This window comes from Triticum urartu, chromosome 5, assembly GCF_003073215.2.
Source record: "Triticum urartu cultivar G1812 chromosome 5, Tu2.1, whole genome shotgun sequence".
NCBI classification, from domain to species: Eukaryota; Viridiplantae; Streptophyta; class Magnoliopsida; order Poales; family Poaceae; genus Triticum; species Triticum urartu.
In genome coordinates this window covers 584,687,017-584,712,585 of record NC_053026.1, presented here as the reverse complement: position 1 = coordinate 584,712,585, position 25,569 = coordinate 584,687,017, and the positions used below count along the sequence as shown (strand labels likewise).

Genomic DNA, 25,569 nt, shown 5'->3' with positions numbered 1-25,569 from the left:
ACGCGCAAAACGAAGCTACGGATGCAAAGTTATGGCATGATGAACATGGACACATGAATCTGGAAACTTCGGGGACTTAGTGGAATATTACCTCCGCAAAAGTCAACGCTGGACGGAGGGATCCGGGATGGAGCGGATCGGGACGCGGGGAGGCCGTTTGGTTCGATGCGTTGGTGGATCATGTCCCGATCCTGGGGACCTCGCCGGAGAAGAAGAAGATGGCCGGAGCGGATTGCCGGAGTAGCAGGGAGGAAGGGGCGGCGACGGGGACGGAACTCCGGCGGGCGGTGACGCACGACGGTGCGGGCGGTGACCCGTGACGAGGCGGCAGAGGCGGTGGCCAGATTGGGCCGCGCGGGACGCGGTGGTGCGGGTCGGCGATGGGAGGAGCACGCAGCGCGGCGACGGAGACGTCGGCGGGCGGCGGTGCGGGAGCCCGCGGGAGGCGGCGGCGCAGCGAACCGGGCCGAGGCGCCGGATTTGGGCCTCCTGGGCCCGCGCGGGGGCGGAGGAGAGAGAAGCCCAGCGGTGGTGATGTGGCGGCGGCGGATTGGCTGGAGGCGGCGACAGAGCTGAGGTGGCGGCGCGCGATTGGTCGGAGCGACGTGTCTGATGGACATGTCCGGCGCGGTTGGACATGTCCGGCGGCGCGAGGAGGAAGAGGCTAGGGTTTGTCTGCGCGAAATTTCGGGGAGGCACACATATAAATAGGTAGAGGGAGCTAGGAGAGTCCAAAAGAGGTGCGGTTTTCGGCCACGTGATCGTGATCGAACGACCGAGATGATGGAGGGGGTTTTGGTGGGTTTTGGGCCACTTTGGAGGGGTGTTGGGCTGCAACACACACGAGGCATTTAGGGTTCCTCGGTTAACCGTTGGAGTATCAAACGAAACCCAAATGACACGAAACTTGACAGGTGGTCTACCGGTAGTAAACCAAGGCCGCTTGGCAAATCTCGGTCCAATCCGAGAACGTTTAACACCCGCACACGAAAGAGGCAAAAGGAGGACGCCGGAGGACATAGGAGCGCCGGATTGCAAAACAGACAACGGGGAAAATGCTCGGATGCATGAAACGAATGCGTATGCAAATGCGATGCACATGATGACATGATATGAAATGCATGACACGCAAACAAATGACAAGGCAACCACAGCAAATAACTGGAAGACACCTGGCGCAACGGGCTCGGGGCGTTACAATGCCCCGGAAGGCATCCCCTCTTTCTTCAACAAGTATCGGTATGTTTTTGAATTCGTTTCGTTCATGTGATATGTGCAATCTTGGAGCGTGTTTTGCATTTTGTTTTCATATTTCTTTTATGCACCATGCTAGTATGAGATAGTCCTTGGTTGGTTTATAGAATGCTCTATGCACTTCACTTATATCTTTTGAGTATGGCTTTATAGAATGATTCATGTGCTTCACTTATATCATTTGAAGTTTGGATTGCCTGTTTCCCTTTACATAGAAAACCGCCATTTGTAGAATGCTCTTTTGCTTCACTTATATTTGTTAGAGCATGGGCATATCTTTTGTAGAAAGAATTAAACTCTCTTGCTTCACTTATATCTATTTAGAGAGATGACAGGAACTGGTCATTCACATGGTTAGTCATAAAATCCTACATAAAACTTGTAGATCACTGAATATGATATGTTTGATTCCTTGCAATAGTTTTGTGATATAAAGATGGTGATGTTAGAGTCATGCTAGTGGGTAGTTGTGCATTAGTAGAAATACTTGTGTTGAGGTTTGTGATTCCCGTAGCATGCACATACGGTGAACCGTTATGTGATGAAGTTGGAGCATGATTTATTTATTGACTGTCTTCCTTATGAGTGGCGGTCGGGGACGAGCGATGGTCTTTTCCTACCAATCTATCCCCCTAGGAGCATGCGTGTAGTACTTTGTTTCGATGGCTAATAGAATTTTGCAATAAGTATGTGAGTTCTTTATGACTAATGTTGAGTCCATGGATTATACGCACTCTCACCCTTCCATCATTGCTAGCCTCTCTAGTATCGCGCAACTTTCGCCGGTACCTTAAACCCACCATATATCTAACTCAAAACAGCCACCATACCTACCTATCATGTCATTTTCATAGCCATTTCGAGATATATTGCCATGCAACTTCCATCATCATCATATACATGACTCAAGCATTCATTGTCATATTGCTTTGCATAATCGTAAGATAGCTAGCATGATGTTTTCATGGCTTGTCCGTTTTTTGATGTCATTGCTACACTAGATCATTGCACATCCCGGTACACCGCCGGAGGTATTCATATAGAGTCATCTCTTTGTTCTAGTATCGAGTTGTAATATTGAGTTGTAAGTAAATAAAAGTGTGATGATCATCACTATTAGAGCATTGCCCCAGTGAGGAAAGGATGATGGAGATTATGATTCCCCCACAAGTCGGGATGAGACTCCGGACTTTAAAAGTAAATAAAAGAGGACAAAGAAGCCCAAATAAAGAAAGAGGCCAAAGAAGACCACCAAAAAAACAAAAACAAAAACAAAAAATGAGAGAAAAAGAGAGAAGGGGCAATGTTACTATCCTTTTACCACACTTGTGCTTCAGAGTAGCACCATGTTCTCCATATAGAGAGAGTCTCTTGAGCCATCACTTTCATATACTAGTGGGAATTTTCATTATAGAACTTGGCTTGTATATTCCGATGATGGACTTCCTCAAATGCCCGAGGTCTTCATGAGCAAGCAAGTTAGATGCACACCCACTTAGTTTTCAGTTTGAGCTTTCATACACTTATAGCTCTAGTGCATCCGTTGCATGGAAATCCCTACTCACTCACGTTGATATCTATTGATGGGCATCTCCATAGCCCGTTGATACGCCTAGTTGATGTGAGACTATCTCCTCCTTTTTGTCTTCTCCACCATCATATTCTATTCCACATATGGTGCTATGTCCATGGCTCACGCTCATGTATTGCGTGAAAGTTGAAAAGGTTTGAAAACGTCAAAAGTATGAAACAATTGCTTGGCTTGTCAACGGGGTTGTGCATGATGTGAATATTTTGCGTGGTGAAGATGTAGCATAGCCAGACCATATGATTTTGTAGGGGTAACTTTCTTTGGCCATGTTATTTTGAAAAGACATAATTGCTTTATTAGTAGGCTTGAAGTATTATTGTTTTTATTTCAAATGATAGACTATTGCTTTGAATCACTCGTATCCTAATATTCATGCCATGATTAGATATGTGATCAAGATTATGCTAGGTAGCATTCCACATCAAAAATTATCTTTTTTATCATTTACCTACTCGAGGACGAGCAGGAATTAAGCTTGGGGATGCTGATATGTCTCCGTCGTATTTATAATTTTTGATTGTTCCATGCCAATATTCTACAACTTTCATATACTTTTGGCAACTTTTTATATTATTTTTGGGACTAACATATTGATCCAGTGCCCAGTGCCAGTTCCTATTTGTTGCATGTTTTATGTTTCGCAGAATATCCATATCAAACGGAGTCCAAACGGGATAAAAATGGACGAAGCTTATTTTTGGAATATTTGGAAAATCTGGGAGAAAGATCAACGTGAAACGGTGTCCGAGGTGGGCACGAGGCAGGGGCGCGGCCCACCCCCCTGGGCGAGCCCCTGACCCTCGTGGTCCACCCGTAAGGCAGTTGATGCCCTTCTTCGGCCGCAAGAAAGCTAATTTTGGTTTAAAAAAATCACGGCGAAGGTTTTGGTCCAATCGGAGTTATGGATGTCTATATATATACGAAATGGTGAAAGGACAACAGAAGTGAACGCAGAAACAGAGAGAGAGACAGAGAGACAGATCCAATCTCGGAGGGGCTCCCGCCCCTCCCATGCCATGGAGGCCAAGGACCAGAGGGGAAACCCTTCTCCCATCTAGGGAGGAGGTCAAGGAAGAAGAAGACGAAGGGGCCCCCTCTCCCCTTCTCTTCCGGTGGCGCCGGAACGCTGCCATGGCCATCATCAACACCTCCGCCATCTTCACCAACATCTCCATCACCTTCCCCCCTCTATCTACAATGGTCCACTCTCCCGCAACCCGCTGTACCCTCTACTTGAACATTTTGCTTTATGCTTCATATTATTATCCAATGATGTGTTTCCATACTATGATGTCTGAGTAGATTTTCGTTGTCCTATCGGTGGTTGATGAATTTCTATGATTGATTTAATTTGCTTGTGGTTATGTTGTTGTCCTTTGGTGCCCATCATATGAGCGCGCACGTGGATCACATCATAGGGTTAGTTGTATGTTGATAGGACTATGTATTGGAGGGCAAGAGTGACAGAAGCTTCAACCTGGCATAGAAATTAATGCATACGGGATTGAAGGGGGACCAATATATCTTAATGATATGGTTGGGTTTTACCTTAATGAACGTTAGTATTTGCGGATGCTTGCTAATAGTTCCAATCATAAGTGCATAGAATTCCAAGTCAGGGATGACATGCTAGCAGTGGCCTCTCCCACATAATACTTGCTATCGGTCTAGTAAAATAGTCAATTGCTTAGGGACAATTTCGCAACTCCTACCACCACTTTTCCACACTCGCTATATTTACTTTATTGCTTCTTTACTTACAACAGTCCTTAGCTTTTATTTACGCGCTCTTTATTATCTTGCAAACCTATCCAACAACACCTACAAAGTACTTCTAGTTTTATACTTGTTCTAGGTAAAGCGAATGTCAAGCGTGCGCAGAGTTGTATCGGTGGTCGATAGAACTTGAGGGAATATTTGTTCTACCTTTAGCTCCTCGTTGGGTTCGACACTCTTACTTATCAAAAACTGTTGCGATCTCCTATACTTGTGGGTTATCAAGACCTTTTTTTGGCGCCGTTGCTGGAGAGCAATAGCGTGGGGTGAATATTCTCGTGTGTGCTTGTTTGCTTTATCACTAAGTAATTTTTATTTGTTGTTCTTAGTTGTTCTCTATCTTTAGTTATGGATATGGAACACGAAATACCAAAAAAATTAGGTGTACTTGCTACTCATGGAGATGAGGAACCTCCTAAAACCCTCGATGCTCGTTATGTGACAGAAATTATGTACTACTTTGATAATCCTGAGAAAACCCCATGGATGTTTCATGTAGAACGACTACACCGTCCAAGATATTTCGTCCAGGCATGAAAGCAGTTTGAGTAGGGCGGACAACCGACTGAGCAATCATGGAGAGCCTATTAGTACCCACTTTGGTGAATATTTTAAAGCTGACATTCAACAAACAAATAGGTCTGAATTGCTCGCCGAATGGACTCATCTTTCTTAGGAAGTAAAGTGATAATCCCAAAATTGAGGCGAAACAAAGATAAATCTTCGTTAAAAAATCGTCAAACACAGGGAGCAGGTCACTTTGATAGTCTCCCAACACTTCTGGTAGAATTCAGCAGGGAACCCATCCAGTCCCAGGATTTTATTCCTTTACGTTTGTGAAATAGCGTCAAAATTTTCCTTCTCCGAGAAAGGTGCTATCAAAATAGCATTTTCCAACTGAGAAAGTTGGGGTATATCCTCAAACATATCCTCGTCCATCATGATGAAATTGGAGTCCGGGTGCCCAAACAAACATTTATAATAATTGGTAACATACGACCTTTAGCATATCTTGACCGACAATAGTTCCTTCATCTTGTTCTAGTTGATGAATTTTCTTTTTCCTACGCTTTCCATTTGCAATCAAATGGAAAAACTTAGTATTATTGTCCCCTTTACGAACAGATTTTACTTTAGCACGATGGGACCATTTTAACTCTTCCTCTCACATAAGCTTGGCCAGAAACTCATTCGCCTCCCGCTTGGCAGCACGATCTGCCATGCAGAGTGGTGAAGATTCAGCCTTGATATCTAAAGCGTTAACAATATCCATCAGAGTGGTGATCTAGAGAATGAACTATGCTTATGTGCTGCCGATCATTCCATTGCATCCTTGAGGCTCCTGGCAAAGTCTTCTAGCCTCTTCAACCTTTCTCTCGGAGAAGTCGCTTCACCCAACTGTTTCACAATTGCACTACCAATGATCACTCCATTTGCACCTCATTTGGCAATCTATGTCCACTATAAGTGGATGTCAGCAATGTAATTATTTTATTGTGATTTTCCAAATCAATATTATAAATTTTTTGGTCAATCTTCTGGTGTGTTATTTACCTGGCTAACATGTTTTGGGGTCGATATGCCAAAGCTGACTGCCACTGCCATGTTTGTGACCTGCGAACAACCACAAATGATATGTGACTGGTGATACTTCGAACATAACGCCGAGGGAGGGAGGAAGAGACATACATTATTTCTTTCCTGGTTAACAGAAAAGAATCAATAGTTACATTTAAGCCTTCACGACGAATTGTGGAGTCATGGATGCATTTGGTATTTCCTAACTTGTCTCCAGGATGAGCATACTGGCGGAGAAGAGGATGCATTACGAATTGTAAACTCGTGGGTTCGATCGATCCCTGTTGAGGATCCTGTGGATTCACCATCCCCATGCCTCGGCTCAGGTTGATACATAGGTTAAGGTTTCATTCCTCGTAGGGGTGAAGCTTCATCTTCGAGTTGGTTTTTCGGGCTCCAACTCTCCTCAAGCTTGTCCGTCAAGACGAATTATACTGAACACGACATAGATTCTTGTCAATTTCTCGGGGCCGGGAAGTTAGGGCTTCTCACTGTGCGTATGCGATGGCGAGATTTGATGTCCGGTTCTTCGGATCGATTTAAGGATTCAACTGCGAATGACTGCCACTCCAAGACGCTGGTCCTCAAGGGCACATGCATGAAGACTTTACGGTTGTATCGACAAGGCTAGCCTAGGCCGACTCCGGCATGAGAGCGTCAAGTACGGCGTGTCAGCGCCTCGTTCTGGCAGGAGCAGCGGTTGTACGGTAGTCTAGAGACCTCGATGTATTTCTATTGTTTTTGAGGTGCTCTGTGAAGTCCAAGCGTCTGTACTCCCGCTAGAGACACAGTGAACTGTGTAGCATCCGTCAAGCGGCATTGCTTTCGCGCTCAAGGCGTTGTCCACGGCTCATGCGCTGAGCCACTCGAGGCGGCTTGCTTCGTCGGCCGTGGCGGTGTCCGCGCCGCGGAGGCTTGTGGTCGCCGCCGCGCGTCCCAGCGGCGTTCGTGCCCGTCGCCGACTGGAGGAGACTGGTCGTGAGGCAGACCCTGTCCAAAATCAAGGAGCAGGGCAAGGTAGTACATCCATCCGTCGCGCAATCGCGTTGGGCTTAATCTAACGCAAGGGCTGCAAGGCACATCAATCAATTGTTGCGCGTGCGTATGTATGCCAGCAGACGGCGTTCATCCGGTTGAATAACGCGATTGTATTAGAAAGCATATGTTAGATTATGAAATATTCAGTCTTGCCTTATATTTCAAGTAGATCATATATTTTTATATATATGCCCACGAGACTCAAGCAATACACAACTATTCCATCAATTTTCTCTCCTTTCTAACATGGTATCTATCGTAAGTCAATCATAAACCCTAGCCGCCGCCGCTTCCGCACCTGCGCGCCGCCCCCGAAGCGGTCGGCGTCCATGACCATCGCCGGGGCCGCGCCGCCCATACCTAGGGTTCGTCCGCCGGTCATGTTGACCGGCTGCCCTAGAGAGTCTTTTCCCCAAACCCACCGGTCATCTTGATCGGCAGTTTCTTTTTGGTTTTTCGATCTAATCTTGATCGGTTTGCGTCACCCACCGCCGCCGTCGACCCCGTGCGCCTCTACTCCGACCCTGGCGCGACCAGCCGGCCTCTCCTCCGACCCATCGGCCACGCGCGCCGAGGCTGCCCGTTAGGGCCAGCCATCGTTCGCGCATCGATCCGCCTGTCGCCCTGCGCCGGCCATCACCGCCCTGCTTCGACCGGGACACCTGCATCGCCCCGACCCAGCGGCCTCGCGCCATGCGACGGTCAATCATAGCTGTCGCTCGCGCGCCGGCCCGCCCATCGATCCACATCACCCGCCTTCGCCGCGTCTGCACGGCGGCCCGGCGGTCTACCTCGCCGGCCTCGTCCTCAGCTACGTCAGACTCGTCGGTTGCCTCAACTCGGGCGTCGCTGCTCCGTTGGTCGCTCGGGCCTCGCTGCCCGGGCGCTGCTTTGGCAGCCTGGGTACCGGTGCTGACAAGCTCGTCTGCACGACGTCACACGCCATTCGTCGTCGCCAGCCTCATCTCGGACTCCGCTGCCACCCAGCCTCCACCGAGCGGCGTCCCCGACCTCGCGCGTGATCGGTTTGATCACCCGCTCGCCGCCGCGATCCGCCTCATCTACGTCGCGCGACCGACCTGACCTGTCGGTTACGCGCGCCTCCGCAGGTCCCGTGAAGATCGTCCCCGAGTTCAGCGCGCCTCTCCACCGATCGAGCATCGGGCTACCGCTGTGTAGCCCCGTCAGGCCGCAGCGTCGCCGCCCCGTGGTTCTCCCCGCGGCTGCATCGACTCGCGTGCTGCCGCTGCGTCGCCCCTTTGGGTCGTAGTGCCGCAGCGCGGTCTACCGCCGCCTCGAGTACGTCCGTTTCAGGACGTCTCCGTTGCAGCGCCGACCCTCGCGCTACCGCTGCGTCGCCCCATCGGGCCGTCGCGAGCATGGCACGCGGTCTCCGCCACCGCCCGAGGCCGTCCCCACGGCTGCACCGACTCGCGCGCCGCCGTTGCGTCGCCCCTTCGGGCCGCAGCGCCACGGCCCACGGTCCCAGCCGCCGCCCCGTGGTCTTCCCGCCATCGCCCCGACCTGACCGCCGTCACTACATCGCCCCATCGGGCCATAGCGTCGCGGTCCGCGGTCCACTCCGCCGTCACGCGCATCGACCTCACATGGTATGCGCCGCGTCGTCTCCCTTGGCGCGGGAACGCCACCGCCTGCGCCAGTCTTCGTCACGCTATCGGGTTCTTCGCCTCCTTCGAGCATCGCCGCCGCGCTCCTAACCTAGCCGCCGCAGTTGCTCTTCTTCGGCCGCCGCCGCGACTACCCTCGTAGCCGCCGCCGCTGCCCGTCCAACCGCGACCACTTCATCTACTCCGACAACCATGGGAGACATCGGCCCCACGCCGATTGGCGCTGCAACCGTCGTCAAGTCCTTCTCTGCTGGCTTCTCCGACTTCTTCGACATGGTGTACAGCTCGTGCAAGTCCCAGTCTACGCAGGCCCGGTGCTGGCAACACCGAAGCGTGCGCTTCGTCCACGACGTGTCCCGGGGCATGGCAAGCCCGGTGCGGTGCTTCGTCAACTTCGTCTTCGTCTGTCTACGCATGCCCGGTGCTGGCACCATTGGAGCGTGCCTTCGTCTACGATATGTCCCCGGGCTTGGCAACCCCGGCGCGACGTGTCATCAACAACGTCTTCTTCCCGGCGCACCACTACTGCGCCCATGACTAACTCGGCGCCTCTTTGCGCCCGCGGCTCCATGGCGACTTCCTCGACACCGGCTACCCTGACTCGACATCGACCACGGCATTCCTCGCACAGCTACCTCGACTATGGCTCCACCACCCACGCTCTCGGCTACCTCGACAACGGCACAAAGGGCTACCGCCTTGCTTGTGCAACCTCGTCGGTTGCCACTCCAGCCACGACTCCGCGATGCGTCGACCGTTACGACTGTGGGAGGGGTGTCGGTCGGCTTGCCTTTGAATTCTTCTCCAGTCTCATCGTCTGTGTCGCTACCGTTGTGACTGCGGGGGGATGTTGAGCAACGTGATTGTATTAGGAAACATAGGTTAGACTAGGAAATATTCTGGCTTGCCTTGTACTCCAAGTAGATCATGTACTCCTATATATATGCCCACGAGGCTCAAGCAATACACAACTATTCCACCAATTCTCTCTCTCCCTTTTAACACATCCCGTACATCACTGACGGCGATCCCGACCTGGCAACGACAGTGGAGGCGCTCAGGCTCCTTACGCCTGCGGCGCCGACGTCATCGAGCTCGGCATGGCCAGTCATCCAGGTCTCTGCAACGCGAGCGCTGGCCAGCGGGACGAGGATCGATGCCGTGCTAATTACGAGTATATCTGACACTGAGCTAGATTTCTAGTACCGGCAATCAACATTTTTCTGTTTGAACTAATGTGCTAATCCGATGGAAGATGGTAGTTCGGGATATTTTTAACCGGTTTGGATGGCGGTCATGCAATAGGATAGGTCTTTAGTTTCCTATCTTATATTTTTGTCTGCCGGTTGTCGATTTCCTGTCATGTTGCTCCTACTCTTTGTGAGCGTTTTTACTTTTGAGACCTGAAGACCTTTGTAGAATATTTTGCTTATTTTTAATAATATGACCGTATGCATCGTTCTGATGCAGAGGCCGGGGCCTGACCCCTTTTCCAAAAAGAAAGAAAAACGACACCAGTCACACATGTAAAGAGGATGAAGAAAATCACTAAGTCTTCAGAGGGGTTTGTTTACCTTGTAAGTTCCAAACGGGTTGGTACATTTGTCCCAATTGTTCCCTGCAAGCTTGTCTTTCACATATTTGCCTGATTATTAAAATCTTTATCCTGTAATCTAATCAAGCAGGTAAGTGTCAATGGAGTTCCTGGTCCACGAGCAACCGAGGACTCGCGTGTCAAGGATCTTCTCAAGGAAATTAAACAGGCCACGAACCTGTGGCTGTTGTTGGCTTTGGCATACCGACACCTGATCATGTTAGACAGGTATAAAACAAACCTATTTATGGATAGAAGATTCACCACGAATTAGTTTTTTTTTTCTAAATTTCAACAAGCTAATTGAAATTTCATAAATAAACACAGATTGCAGAGTGGGGTGCAGATGCAGTGATTCGGTCGACTAGCTAGCTTGCTTTTCAAATACTATGTATGAAAGTGTCAAAGCAGTAAAGCAGAGTATTTAATTATGACAACTAGAAATTGATCATATGTTGCAACGGGGTATAACTATTTCTACAACCTCCTTCTCAAATTACTTGTCTTAAATTCGTTTAGATACATCTGTACCCATACAAATTTAAGACAAATAATTTGGGACTGGGAGAGTAATACATTTTTGCCCATTAGTTTTTTCTCTTGTTGATTGTTGGTTTAAGATAACTAACCGCTCATTTTAGCCCATTATTTTCTTGTTGTCTCACACATATGTGTTCTCTATACGGCCTCGGCTGTACATCCTATAGTTAGCATGTGTGTGATTGCACTGGGCTAGACCGTAAAGGTTGTCGTCAGTAAATGACGCCCTGATTTCACAATAGCTGGTATCACTAGAGTAGCGCTACGAGTTGAGCCAAAGTGAGATGCTTTTAAGGTTGCTGCAGCTCCGAAATAATGTAATAATGTCATTGTCGTTTAGGGCAGAAACATACTCAAGGCAAAATCTTCTTCGATGCTTTACACCTCCCTAGTACAACACAAAGTCCTACATCTAGGCAAGTTTTAATATGGGACGAGTCTACCGAGCGGCTCGCTGCTCACTAGCCTACGCGAGCGGCCGACCTAAACTGAATTTTTTTTTCTCCTCTGATCCATAAAAGGTAATAGTATGTCCCTCCTAATTGATATATATAAAATTAATCCATAAGTACCATGTAGATAGAAAGTATTACAAAAGCATCCAAGTTAATAGGTGTGAACGCATTTAATTCAAGTTTTTAATTTTTTAAAAATTCATAATTGTTAAACCGCGTGTCGAAATTAAGATCCGTTTTCACTGTTGAAACCCTCGCGACGTGCTCTTCGAAACTAGATCCCGCATGGGTATGTTTTGACGATTTTTTTTTGTGCAACTTAGTCTCCGTTTGGTGCAACTGTTTAACCATCGATGTGCAACTAGCTGACAGACGATGTGCAACTTTTTCCTGTAACCGTGGACATGCTTGGCACCATCCCATACTATGCCCTAGCCAACTGTTAGGTAGTCGCCGCACGTGTGCAGCCTCGCGGCCGGGCGTGAGTATTACAAAAGCACATGTGCAACTATGCCGACAAGAGTGTGCAATTCCGACGCCAGGCGTGAACACCTCCCACGGCAATTCATGTGTGACTATGCAGACGAGATTGTACGACTCTGTAGCCATGCATGTGCGACTATACCGACGAGAGTGTGCAGCTCCGCGGCCAGACGTGAGCACCTTCCACGACAATTCATGTGCGACTATCCGGACGAGATTGTGCGACTCAGTGATCATGCATGTGCGATTATGCCGACTAGAGTGTGCAACTTCACGGCCAGGCGTGACCACCTCCCACGGTAATTCATGTGCGACTATCTGGACGAGATTGTGCGACTCTGTGCCCATGCATGTGCGACTATGCCGACGAGAGTGTGTAATTCTGCGGCCAGATGTGAACACCTCCCACGGCAATTCATGTGCGACTATGCAGACGAGATTGTGCGACTATGTGGCCATGCATGTGCGACTATGCCGACGAGAGTGTGCAACTCCACGGCCAGATGTGTGCACCTCTCACAGCAATTCGTGTGCGACTATCCGGACGAGATTGTGTGACTCTGTGCCCATGCATGTGCGACCATGCCGACGAGAGTGTGCAATTCTGCGGCCAGACGTGAACACCTCCCACGGCAATTCATGTGCGACTATGCAGACGAGATTGTGCGACTCTGTGGCCATGCATGTGCGACTATGCCGACGAGAGTGTGCAACTCCACAGCCAGACGTGTGCACCTCTCACGGCAATTCGTGTGCGACTATCTGGACGAGATTGTGCGACTCTGTGGCCATGCATGTGCGACTATGCCGACTAAAGTGTGCAACTCCGCGGCCAGGCATGAACACCTCCCACGGCAATTCGTGTGCGACTATGCAGACGATATTGTGCGACTCTGTGGCCATGCATGTGCGACCATGCCGACGAGAGTGTGCAACTCCGCGCCCAAGCGTGACCACCTTCCACAACAATTAGTGTGCGACTATGCAGACGAGATTGTGCGACTATGCCAACGAGAGTGTGCAACTCCGCGGCCAGGCATGAACACCTCCCACGGCAATTCGTGTGCAACTATTCGGACGAGATTGTGCGACTCTATGACCATGTATGTGCGACTATACAGACAAGAGTGTGCAACTCCACGGCCACAAATGCGGGACTATGCCGATGTGAGTGTGCAACTCCAGGGCCACGCATGTGCGACTAAACCGACGAGAGTGTGCAACTCAGCGGCCCGCATGTGCGACTAAACGACGAGAGTGTGCAATTCCGCGGCCCCGCATGTGCGACTAAACCGATGAGAGTGTGCACCTCACACAGCCTTGCGCACGTGACTATGCAGGCGAGAGTGTGCAACCCCACGGCCGCGCATGTGCGACTATACCGACGAGAGTGTGCAACTCCGAAATCGTGTGTGCACCTCCCGCAGTCGTGCGTGTGCGACTATGCGGACGAGTGTGTGCCACCCCGTCGCTACGCATGTGCGACTATGTCGACGAGAGTGTGCAACTTCGCTGTCGTGTGTGCACCTCCCGCAGTCGTGTTCGACTATGCGGGCGAGAGTGTGCCACCCCGTGGCCACGCATGTACGACTATGCCGACGAGAGTATGCAACTCCGTGATCGTGCGTGCACCACTCGCAACCGTGCGCGTGCGACTATGCGGGCGTGAGTGTGCAACTCCACGGCCATACATGTGCTACTATATCAATAAAAGTGTGCAACTCCATGGCACGCATGTGCAACAATGTAGTTTCTTCATAAAATAGAACAATAAGTCTGAATTTTTTGAAAACTTGATGTATTCCAACAGATGGGCTAGCATGTTCAGTACTTAATTAACTACAGAGCACAAATCAGCTGAATCCACTAGTACCTGTATAGCATCAAATCGGCTGCAGAGCGATACGCGCCAAATCGAGTACAGACCTGAAATGATCATATCCAACTCCGAACTATTACGTATGCAACTATAATTATTGTTAACATCAACAAAAAATTAGTAGCATATTATAGCTGCCCAAACACAATACTTCCGCTTCTTCTTTTGCTAAATTCAGTAGCATATTCAACAGCCCAAAGCACATACATAGCACCATCTTCAGTAGGAAAAGAAAATTCAGCAACACTCCATAGGAGCAACAACATACGCATCAACACAAAAATTCACTAGCACCGCGACCAAAGCAAGGGTAGAACTCCAGCCTATGCTGGTCTTGCAACACGCATGAAGTAGGTCCCTGCTAGCTAGTGCTTTCCCTTCCCTTGTAACTTCCCTCCTGCGTTCAGAAATGCGTCAAGAACAAAAGCAACAAGAATCCCGTGTAATCTGTGCGATGGTAATCAGGTGCATGCTAAACCTTTTCTCAGTTGCTTCTTATTTTTGTCTTATTTTATCATCATCAAACAAGCAGGTGGGAGGGAATGGGCTCAATCAGGACGGAGGGGAATAAACTCGGACGGCATCAGAGGAAGGAGACGACGGCCGCATCTCGTCGAGGATGATGGCCATCCCGTCGACGCAGAGGCCGTATCCCGTCGACGACGGAGGGGAACGACGGCGATGGGACTGGATCCGGTAGGGGAAAGAGCAACATGACGGTAGGCGGGATGTCATGGTGGGGGCTGGTGGCTGCGCAGCCAAGCCTTCCCTCAGCCGGTGGAGCGCGGTGGCCAGCCGGTGGAGGTTTCTGGTGGTCGGCGTTGAGGGGAGACGCCAGTGAGCCCCCTCCGATCCAGATCTGTGAGGAAGGGAGAATAGACAGAGAGAGAGAGAGACAGGTTGGGAGAGAACGAGAGAGAGGTAGGTTGGCTGCCGACCAGATGACACCTGAAGTGGGGACGGACGCGCGTGATAGAGATCGTGTGGTTCCCAGCCGGGCGCTCGATCGCGTCAAATCGTGCGCGGCCATTTTTTAGATTTTAGATTTAATATGCACCAACCTTAAATTCTTCAAACTCTCACACGCACACACGCACACGCACACCCACCCACCCACACACGCACACCCACCCACCCACACACACACCATCGTGCTGCTGGTGACGCCATCAGCTTTGACTGTTCATTAGCTCTCTGGCACGGAGATGGGAGACATGCAGCGTCGTCTCAAAGTTGAATTTGGAAATGCACGTGCGTCTTGTTATTCTTTGAAATAGGAGAGTACTCTAAGAACACTAGAGTCAATTATCTGCTATGTTGTGGCGGCAGAGTTTGTTTATGAGCACTCTGTCCATTTAAAGGTGCAATTGGTGGAGGCATCAGGGGGCTTCTCGAGCTTTTGGGGATTCTCAGCTATCCGATTGCGTAGTAAATCGACATCAGCCATCCGATCTTATCTTTTTTTTAGAGTACGCAAAATGTGTATCTTAGCTTTATAGAAGACAGAGGGTTAATTACAAAAATTACAACGGGTGGCTAATCCCACAGCGGGAGCCAACCAAACTCCACTCCACTCCACTCCACACACTAAGCAACTACTCGGCAAGCTGTTGAACTCCTCTCCTTCGAGCCGCTATCCAAAGTCTTAGTTCTCGAGCAATAATGTCCCCCCCCCCCCCCCCACTCATTGGCATTGTTGGAGTGCTAGAACACTCTGCCGTTTCTTTGCTTCCAGAGATTCCAGCATATCAAGATGACGAGCGCGTCAAATCCCTTACGGTGAGGCTTGACGATGCGTTTCCTGAAAACGGACCACCATGCCTCCAAACGATCTTGCTGTGTTGGGAGTATAGAAAGCTCAATGCCTAGTCGCCTGAAGCAATTGAACCAAACTTGGCGAGCATAGACGCATTGCAGCAAGATGTGATCCACCGTGTCCTCTTCCTGCTCACAAAGAAAACATGGTGAGCTATGATCTTGAAGGCCATGTCGTTGCCTCCTATCGGATGTCCAAACGCGGTATTGCAGCGCCAGCCATATGAATATCTTGCAGGTCAACGGCGCCCAACATTTCCATATTGCCGAAGAGCATTGAAATCTGATGCCTCCCTCGCATAGCATTTTATAGGCGGTGCGGGCTGAGTAGATACCATTAGAGCTCTATTGCCAAAGTGGTTTGTCTTCAGAGTCAGGGACTAGGCTCATACCAATGACCAGATCCCAAAGCCGGATGAATTGCACCAGGGCATCCGTGCTCATATCCCCAACAATGTCAGATGTCCAAGTATGAAGATGTAAAGCATCCTTAACCGTTCTCCTATTGGCGACCTGTGCCTTGGTCATGGCTCTGATCATCGGAGCCACCTCAGCGATGGAGCTTCCATTGATCCATCTGTCCTTTCAAAACAACACACGTCTCCCATTGCCAACCTCCCATTTGACCAAGCTGTTGAACGCCATGGTCACTTGTTTGTCGGCCATCAGGTTCAGCCCTTGCCATGGCCGGAGATCGTCCGTGCGCTTGAGCCATTCCCAACGCAGCAAAAATCCTAGCGGAGGCTGCCTCCCAGTCTTTCCAATTCACCTCCAGCCCGCCTCCACTCGTGTTTGAGCTCTGGCTCAGAGGGTGAGAAAGAACATACTTGCTCTGTAAACTAGTATAAGAGCGTTTAGATCACTACTTTAGTTATCTAAACGTTCTTATATTAGTTTACGGAGGGAGTAACAATGAAGTACCATGATCACACCATTTGCAAACCATCAAGTGAAATCTATATTGTAAGACTACACTGGTAAAAAATTCAGATGGATATAATGTTTGTCTTTTTGCAGGGGAGATGGATATTATGTTATGTAAACCTTACATAGAGAAATGTTGGTACAAAACCAACCTGACTAAATTATCTAAGAGGAAACTTAACTAGGATATACCACGTGAACCACATACATCTTTAGAAAGAGTTACATCCAAAAGTGACAAGACAATAGTACCATGGGCATCAAAGTGATCATAGGCATCCAAAATTTCAGCCATACTAGTTGGCGGGCTACCATCAAGATGTCGTTTGCTTTCTCGACTTAATTTTCTGGTGGTACATCAGACTTCATTTTCTTCCCTGACACATTGTCAAGGGATGCCCAGTCAGGATATGGGCATTCATAGCACCAATCGGGGCCAGTATATCGCACACAATGCAGCCATAGTCCCTCCTCGTTGCCATCATAACTGCCAAAAAGAACAAAAGATTATAAAAAACGCCCAAAGAATTCATACTGATCTCGTAACTCCTGCTACAGACTGATCTCAAAATGTTCGTTAGTTCGAGCCTGCCCTTTATGATCAAGTGAACTTGTAGGCACTCACCCGACAGGAGCGAGATTTGGACAATTCGTACACATTGGGTCAATACCAAATTCCAAATCAGCTTCAGCACCGTTGTCAGGATCTGATGATGGCAATGAGCACGCTAGTGAGGTTGCCCTATGGATACTCGTCCCCTTTGATGAACGCGGACAAAAATCCCCCGAAACATAGAGCTCATCATTAGCTATTGGGTAACCAAGGTGTTTTAGATGCACCCGTATCTGCATTTTTCACAGTTTTGGACAAACAGAAAATATGTATCAGCAATACACAAAACCCACAAACTTAACAAAAATATACATATGGGCAGCACAATTAAGATTATTTCTATCCAGCATGAAGCTTCTTAAACAAGAAAACAAGATGTATGGATCATGGAAAGGAGGCATTGATCGTTCAAATGTTAACTACGATGGCCAGGTTCTTCATCATGGAGGCCTCGTCTAACAGGTAGTTAAGACATAGTATGATTCATATAGTACAATGATATAACAGGTTCCGGCAACCGTTAGGAGGACTCCTGTGTAGTGGCAACTGGCACAACACCTTGGCTCCAGTCATCTTCCAAAGGCTAGGTTCGTGCACGATTTAATGAACCAACCTCTGGCAGTTCCGGGCCCCTTCATTGTACACATAAGCATTGCACAGCCTTCAAATCTTTCAGTGTCGGGATGATTCACGAGCTAGGCTTTTAATTTTTATTACCAGGATATTTCATCTGTGTGAACGTAAGCAGACACACATGCATTTATAAAGGGTAAAACAGGATTAGGTACCTGGTGAGTTCGGCCAGTGACAGGTTTGCACAAGACAATGCTGTGGTTCCCATCAGTGCAAATCCTCTGAAACTTGGTGCATGCTTGTTTTCCACTTGGGAGGGCTTTACCAGGACCGTTAGAAACCTGTGGTTGAAAAACCAAACTCAGCATGTGTACTTTTGGACAAAAACAATTCACAATACTTTACAGACCTCAACAGTGCTCCTTCCTTCCCGTGCATTGAAGTTTACATTAGCGTCAACAGTTTGCTGCAAAGAAATCCAACTAAATAAAATGCATGACACAAAATAAAATAAATCAATCTAGAAATAGGTAAAGGAAGGCGTATCACAGGGGTATTTTTCCTTTTTCAAGGTTTCTTCTGTTTTAAAGAATTTGCCACTGAGACATTCCCAACCTGGTGGTTATAGCTTTTATTTTATAAATATAAATATTTGCTAAAGAGTAAAGACATTCCAGGCCTGGTGGCCATAGCTTTTATTTTATAAATTTGCTAAAGACTAGGAAGTTCCACTCAAGGGACTTGGTTTGCATTCAGGAAGTCTGAACTCTCTGCTCCCGGCACAACATTTCTGATTTACTATACGGGTATGAAGCTAATGGCTCCCCAAAGTGGTGGAGTTCCCTTTTGTTGAAATGTTTATATAGTATAACTGTGAAGCTACGCAATTCGGTCACACGAGATCTCAAGATATTCTAAAAGCTTTTGCATAGTAAGAAGCAAAATCTGAAGAACTGAGACATGTGAATAACATAAACCTCAGGATGACAATGCAAGAAACCCTTTTGAAGTAGACAATGGACGGACCCAGTGCTAGAAGCTCCCACACCAGGTGGGGTCTGGGGAAGGATTATACGAGGCAAGCCTGTACAGTGCAATGCAGAGAGGCCGCATCGAACCCAGGACCTCTTGGCACAAGTGGGGAGTATTTCACCACTGCGCCTGGCCTGTCCTTCAAACCCTTTTAAAGTAGACAAACCATAAAAATCTATTCAACTTATTTTACAACAGAAACAGCTTCTGTTCATGGATCTAAAGATACACCATACAACTGTTGCAGTAAACAAACATCATTACCTCGCCTTCAGGAAATACACCAACAACTTTGGCTACATATTCTTTCTGCAGCAAATTAGCTTCTATCTGTGGTAACAGTAATTCAGATGAACAAACTATGTAATAAGATAAAATATCTCAATGGGCAGAACGTAAGGTAAGCAGACACACATGATAAACAGGATGGTATGCTGACTGTAGACTGCACAATGAACAGGTACGGAGTGATAATAAAAGGTGAGTGCTAGCACCTGTTGCCTGAAACATTCTGCTCGCTCAGCACTTTTAGCGAATATAAGTAGACCTGAAACTAACCGGTCTAACCGATGCACAGCTGAAACAATAATAGAGGTGGTCAAGGAATTTTTGGACATCCATAAATAGCAGTAGAAGTACAAAGATACAGCAAAAGGAAGAAACAAAAGAAAGTCCATTTTGTCATGCTCACATCACCCCATAAACTAAATTTTGCACAGATAACACCCCTGATTTATAACTTTGCATTGACTTAACCCTCTACTCAGGGATCGATGCTGGCATGGCTCAAGGATAGCCGGATAGGTGCTGATGTGGCTTCAGGTTGGCTCCGCCTCATGCTTCGCCTCCTTAACTGAGACATCACGTGAAGCTTCAGGTCCAGCTACGGTCATGGACTAATCTTGTTGTGGATCCTTGAGCGGGTGCTTGTGGCCTCCTTAACTAAGATATCACGTGAAGCTTCAGGTCCAGCTACGGTCATGAACTAATCTTGTTGTGGATCCTTGAGCGGGTGCTTGTGGTGGAGCAGTTGCGCAGGCACATGGCAATAACCGGTGAGATCGACCATCCCATCCCCACTCTGAATTCCTATCGACCATTCCATCCCCACTCTGAATTCCTAGACACATACGGCAATAAGGCAAGGCCCTCAATAATTGAGAAATTAAAGCACTGCAGCTGCAGCAGCAGAGCCAGAAAGTGAAGCAATCCCAACGATGTTGCTTCCATGTTATTTGCAAAATGTGCCCCTGTGGGTGATTTTTAATCCAATTTTCTGTCCCTTTTCTCTTCCTAACTCACTCATATCCCAATCCACACTAAAGAATCAGTCCTCTGTCAATTCATAACAGAGTCAGTGGGAGCGCACGAAACGTCACAAGTGGTTGAGGATCACAGAAGGGGCACGTGGAGTCTAAGACCTCACAGAGCTTTGGGGGGGGGGGGGGGGGGGGGGGGGGGGGGGGGGGTTGGCGGCGGCACAGAGGCGGTCGAACAGCCAGCAGGGTACGGCCGCGGAGCTTGCATGGTGGAGATCTGAGGTGTGAACATCAAGGGTCCCGTGCAGCAGGCAGGAACCAAAATCACACGGTGTGGAACTCACGTCTTCGAGACCGTACCACGAGAGCAAGAAGCGGCATGGACTGTCCCTGTTTTCCTGTCACGCCTGAAGGCGGGCGAGTACATGACCAAGAGGAGGGGATAAGACAGTGATGAATTATCCTCTTTGCTGCATAAGTTCCCTGCATGGCGTTCAAGCATTACAAATCACTGTTTGCCTGGAATCGCAGAGGAAGGGTGTTTAGACGTCCAGTGATCCCAAATTTAGTTTATGGGGTCAATGTGAGCACAATAAATAGTTTGAGGAAACGAAAAGGACTTTCTCCTAAAGAGTAGTTGAGGGAGTATAATGGAAGCCATTACCCAGTGATGGCATTTCTGAAGCAAAGGATACGAAATAGGGGCGTCAATCCATGTTCTGCCTCCATAATGCCTACTACGGTGTTTTTACGGTACTGTCCACAGGGATGAACCTACACAAGAAGAACACTTCCCTTTTGTAAGTACCAATTAGTGAATGAAGCTAAATATAGCTGACAGACAGAATTGGCATTCTAGTTGTCAAATGCAGTGTTCATCTTGAAACAGGCAGAAATCTCATCGACTGAATATATTATGGCTAACTCTTTATCAAAACAAATTTCACACTTCACCATGAATTCATGAATTCAAACATGACTAACATAAATTATTTTCATATTATAGAAAGGTTATAGTGATTGGTCTTCTTCTTTTTTCTGAACCATGGTTCTGGTGATTAGTAGCTACAACAATGTACGACACAATAATTGCTACAAAATATGTCCTTGTAATTCCAAAGAAGCCCCTCTGGCAGAAAAAATCCAATAAAATAAACTTTAAGAGCAAAGCTTGTATAAGTTGCAGACTTGGTAGAACCTCATTGGTTATAGTTCAGCTGTTCATGTAATTCTGATCAAGAAGTTTCAATAACTGTAATATTATTATATTATACAAGCAATTTTCATGAAATTTATTAAAAGAGGAAAGCTGCATAGTATTTTTTGTCATGCGTCACATAGTATAACATCTTTCCCAAATATTACAATTATAGGCTTACTGGAACAGATGCCGGTTTGCAAACAGTTACAACATCAACTTCATTCTGAAGGATTACAATATTACCACCCAAGACTGGTGGCTCGTGCCTGAAAGAGTAACCACCTTCAGGAATATGCCAACTCAAAATTTTAAATGAGAAATATACACGAGTTATTTATGTTAAAGCAAGAATAAATAGCTTCAGTTGTTAGAAGCCAAAGGAAGCATGCATGCATGTTCAAACTAGCAATCACTATTGTCTTAAAAGCCAATATATCAATAATAAATGTCATTGGCACTATACAGAGTACAACTATTTCTTAATTTAGTGTAGCTAAATAATATCATAAATGAAAATAAGAAAGATAAATGTGACATTCAGCAATATATGAATATATCCATTAGTTGCTAAACTGTTTTATTTGGATTTTTGTGGTTCATGTAAGAGGATATCATGTGCAGTAATAACTTATGTTGCACCCAATTTTGGAACACTTGTTTGGAGGTAGAAAAAATAATTCTCAGCTACAATACTGCTCTGTGAATACATGCCGTTTAGGACACCGCCAGGATCTCCAACAAGCAAGTTTGACCACTACTTTGCATACAAGCTGCATACCTGTGTGTTGTTATAGAATAAGTACATGTAAATCCACTTACTAGCATATATCTCCATACAAATCCAATGGTCACAGCAATTGGCTTAGACTAACAAATTATGCACTTGTCATGCTACAAATAGATTATTTTTATATAGAATTTCTAAGTTAGTGGCCAGAGCTAGAGCAGTTTAACTACATGTATTTCCCAAAAACTTGTATTTACTGAACGTCTGAACGAGGGAGTAATCAGTTTTGCTAAATGGACCACTACGAAGCAATAATCTAAATGAGCCTTAAAAACCTTGACACACCTGTGCAAGAAATGGCTTATCTTTTGTGATGATTTCACAATATAGTCTTCTTCAACCATTTGCTCATCCACCTGAAGCCTCCCGCACTTCACTGCATGAACCTAGCAGTTTCATCATTTATTTCAGATACAGAAGAAAAGATATTACCAAAGTACAAATATAGCTGCTCAGAAATAAATGTACAACGGACAACAAATATATTCAGAAGCAGGGTTCTAGACTTCTGGTAAATGAATTTCTACAGCTAAAACAGAATGATCTTCTGCTTGAGCATACGAGCAAAGAACGGTGTGATGCAGACAGTGTTAAAAAAGAGTATTGCACGCCTACATAGTATTCACGGGGCCGCCCCTTGAATTCATCCGTGAAGAGATCTACAATGGTCTTCCCAGCCCATCTGTTCTTCGCCTGCAAACCAAATTCAGAATTTGGTCCAAACAATATCTCGTAAAGACCACTTGCAACAAACAAATCTTTAATGTTATTATTATCCCATCACTCGAACAAAACAGAAAATTAGGCTAAAACATTCAGAGTTGTAAATGATTGTGTGGCTTCATTATTTTGACTGGAGCAGCAAAATCAACGACTACTGCACATACGCCCTGAGCAATTGAAACTGTAAGAGAGGATTGGTTTACATGGGAGATGAACTCGAAGTAATAGGGCCTCACGTAGCGCCGCCCTGCGAAGAGAAGAGAGCCATTCTTCAATGGTTAGTTCCGGGAGGGTTTAGGGTTAGAAACTCAGAGGGGGTGGGACGGGGCGAGGCTGCGCCGCAGCGGTTACCGTTGCGGAAGATGTAGTCCTGCGCCTCGGGCGGGTTGGCCGGCGTCTGCCACACGATCCCGGCTCCCGCGAGCGCCCCCGCCATCTCAAGCGGCGACGGCTGAGCCCCGGTGGCGCACTCCTCGGTCTCAGCAGCTCACCGCCGGAAACCTAGAAGAGAACGGCGGCGGCGCACGGCGCGGAGGTGGATTTGGGGAGAGCTGGTGCTGCTGTAGCCATGTAGCGGTGCGGGTGGGGTTACGACCGTTGGATCGATGTGTGATCGATTAGGTAGCGGCGGATTAAACATGTCTCGTAAATGGTAATGTCTGTTTAAAACTCTTTAAAAATATACATAAAACTACACTTTTACTAAAAATCAGCCGTCTGTTTTCAATTTGGCTTCAGGTCATTTTTTCAGTCGTTCGATTTTGTTCGGAGATCCGTACTGGTCTGGGTGATCTTTTCGGTCCGCCTTTGTCTAAATGAGTTTGGCGCCCGATTCGCTCTGGTCTCTTCTCCTCCTCGTCCACGCAGGAGGCGACGACCTCGTGGCGACGGCGGCCTCCCTTTCTTTTTATCCTTGTGGCATATCTTCCCCCCTTTACTCTCCATTTGCTGCCTCTCTGCTCCAGCAGGCGCATCCCTACCATGGCGCCTTCTCTCTGCATCCATCCCCTCCCATGGTGCCCTCCCTCCTTTCCAAGGCACGCCTCCCTCTTCCTCCCTTCTTTCTATGGTGCCTCATTCCTCTGTATTGTGGTGTCTGTCCCTTTCTCTTCGTGAATCCTAGAACACAAGCAGGTCACATCCTAATTCTCTCTATTTTTTTAGGTTAATCTGGGTTCAGTGTTTGCAAATCTGCAGCAGTCAAATCCTAATCCCTTTCTCGCTGTTTCAGGTTCATAGGAGTTCAGTTTTGCAAGTTGAGCAGTCAATTAAAAAGAAGGTAACTCCAATGCTATGTGACATGACATTTTGGGATGATTTTGTTGTATCTAGATGGAACTGAAATGCTACCGTGTGCTCAATTTTTGTGTTGTGAAAGTCATGCTATCTTGTAAAAATAGTACACTACATATTTGTAGGTACTAGATGCTTGATTGATTCATGGTGTCCATGAAATGTTGTAGTCTTGTGTTACATTCTGCACATATGAAAAATCGGCAGCTATTTGGTACAAGCACCACTCCTGAATCACATAGTCGGAGGTCTTCCATCTTATTTTACTGTCTCTCTATATCTTTCCCAAGCTTTTTTTGTCACGCAAGTCCCTGTTTCTCAGTCATTAAGCTTGTACAACGAGTATGTATGTCAGTTTTGTTGCTTAACAACTTTTTAAAGAAACTCAGAAGGTTTAATTGTAGCTTCATGTAGCTTAAGTTGGAGTTTAATGCGTCCCATCTTTTTTTGGTCTCTAGCATTTTGTTAAACATCCACATTCCCCTCAAGCAATTCATACAAACATTTGTTTTCTGTGAATGCATTGATACTTATGCAAAAGTGGCAATCCCACTGATTTTTTTTCCAGTAATTAGTGTCAACCAGATTGCTTGAGGTGGTCAAGTTTCTCAAGTTTCTTTCAGTTCCTAGTTAGTTGAGCTCTGGCCCATTCTCATATGCCAATCTTTTGTAGTAGGAAGATCGCCAGTGTTGCACGAGCACGGAATTACATATGTCATTATGCACTAGAGGCGATGTGATGGAATTATGGATCGTCGGTGTAGGAATATCAACAAGCATGCTGCTAGAGGCGAGGTGTACGTGGTCACGGCCTAGTGGGTTTTGTTCATTTTCTTCACCTTACTATCTTTTGCCCATTCTCCCTCGGTCTCTTGTTCTGGTCTCTTATGTCGTTATCAATCATTTTCTCTCTTTGCTTATTCTTAGATGAACAGTTGGCTTCTTACAAATTACTTTGTAGTGTCCTACTTAAGTGTCTACCTTTTAAATTTCAGGCTCAAAACTTAAAAGTGGCTATCCTGTTTGGTAACTATTTTCGTTGTTCACTCTTTTTCCTTTAGTTTTCAGTATATAATCAGGAGTGTCCTACTTAAGTGGCTCAAGAAAGGCCCGGTTGTTACCGAATCCACATTCACATCCTTCTTCAGTCTCACACCCTTTATTTTCTTTAGTCTATACTTTGTTTGTCATTCTATAAGCTTGCTATTTTATTTCTATAATTTATCCATTCTCTTGTCATTCTTCATTGATCTGCCTTATTATTCTCCGTCTTGTCATCTATAAAGGCTGGTGAAGTCTTCACTCAATTTTACTTGCCATTCATCATTACTCCGTATCCAGTCTCCTTTTTTAGTCTTCTGTGCTGGTTGTCTTCAGCCCCATATCGAGGCGGCGAGGGGAATAGGAATCATATTCAGTAATTCATTGGTCAACCAGTTCCTCGATTCTTTTGTTCATTTCTCAGTCTTGTCATTCACTCGTCGGTTCATCGTTTTTTTCCTTCAATATTCATTTCTGTTATTTTCTTCACCA

General features: G+C 46.9%; 1 protein-coding gene across 1 annotated transcript; it reads right to left on the bottom strand.

The window, feature by feature from the left end:
• Positions 1 to 16,606: 16,606 nt before the first annotated feature.
• On the bottom strand, positions 16,607 to 23,345 carry LOC125510962 (RNA pseudouridine synthase 7). The gene is made up of 12 exons (XM_048676247.1): positions 23,095 to 23,345; positions 22,947 to 22,990; positions 22,636 to 22,713; positions 22,306 to 22,406; positions 21,412 to 21,499; positions 20,728 to 20,806; positions 19,268 to 19,350; positions 19,038 to 19,103; positions 18,151 to 18,207; positions 17,957 to 18,082; positions 17,181 to 17,401; positions 16,607 to 17,042 (listed from the first exon to the last, which is right to left on the bottom strand). Exons 1-12 carry the CDS (start codon positions 23,177 to 23,179, stop codon positions 16,895 to 16,897), a joined length of 1,176 nt encoding a protein of 391 aa, XP_048532204.1. The 5' UTR covers positions 23,180 to 23,345; the 3' UTR covers positions 16,607 to 16,894.
• Positions 23,346 to 25,569: the final 2,224 nt, after the last annotated feature.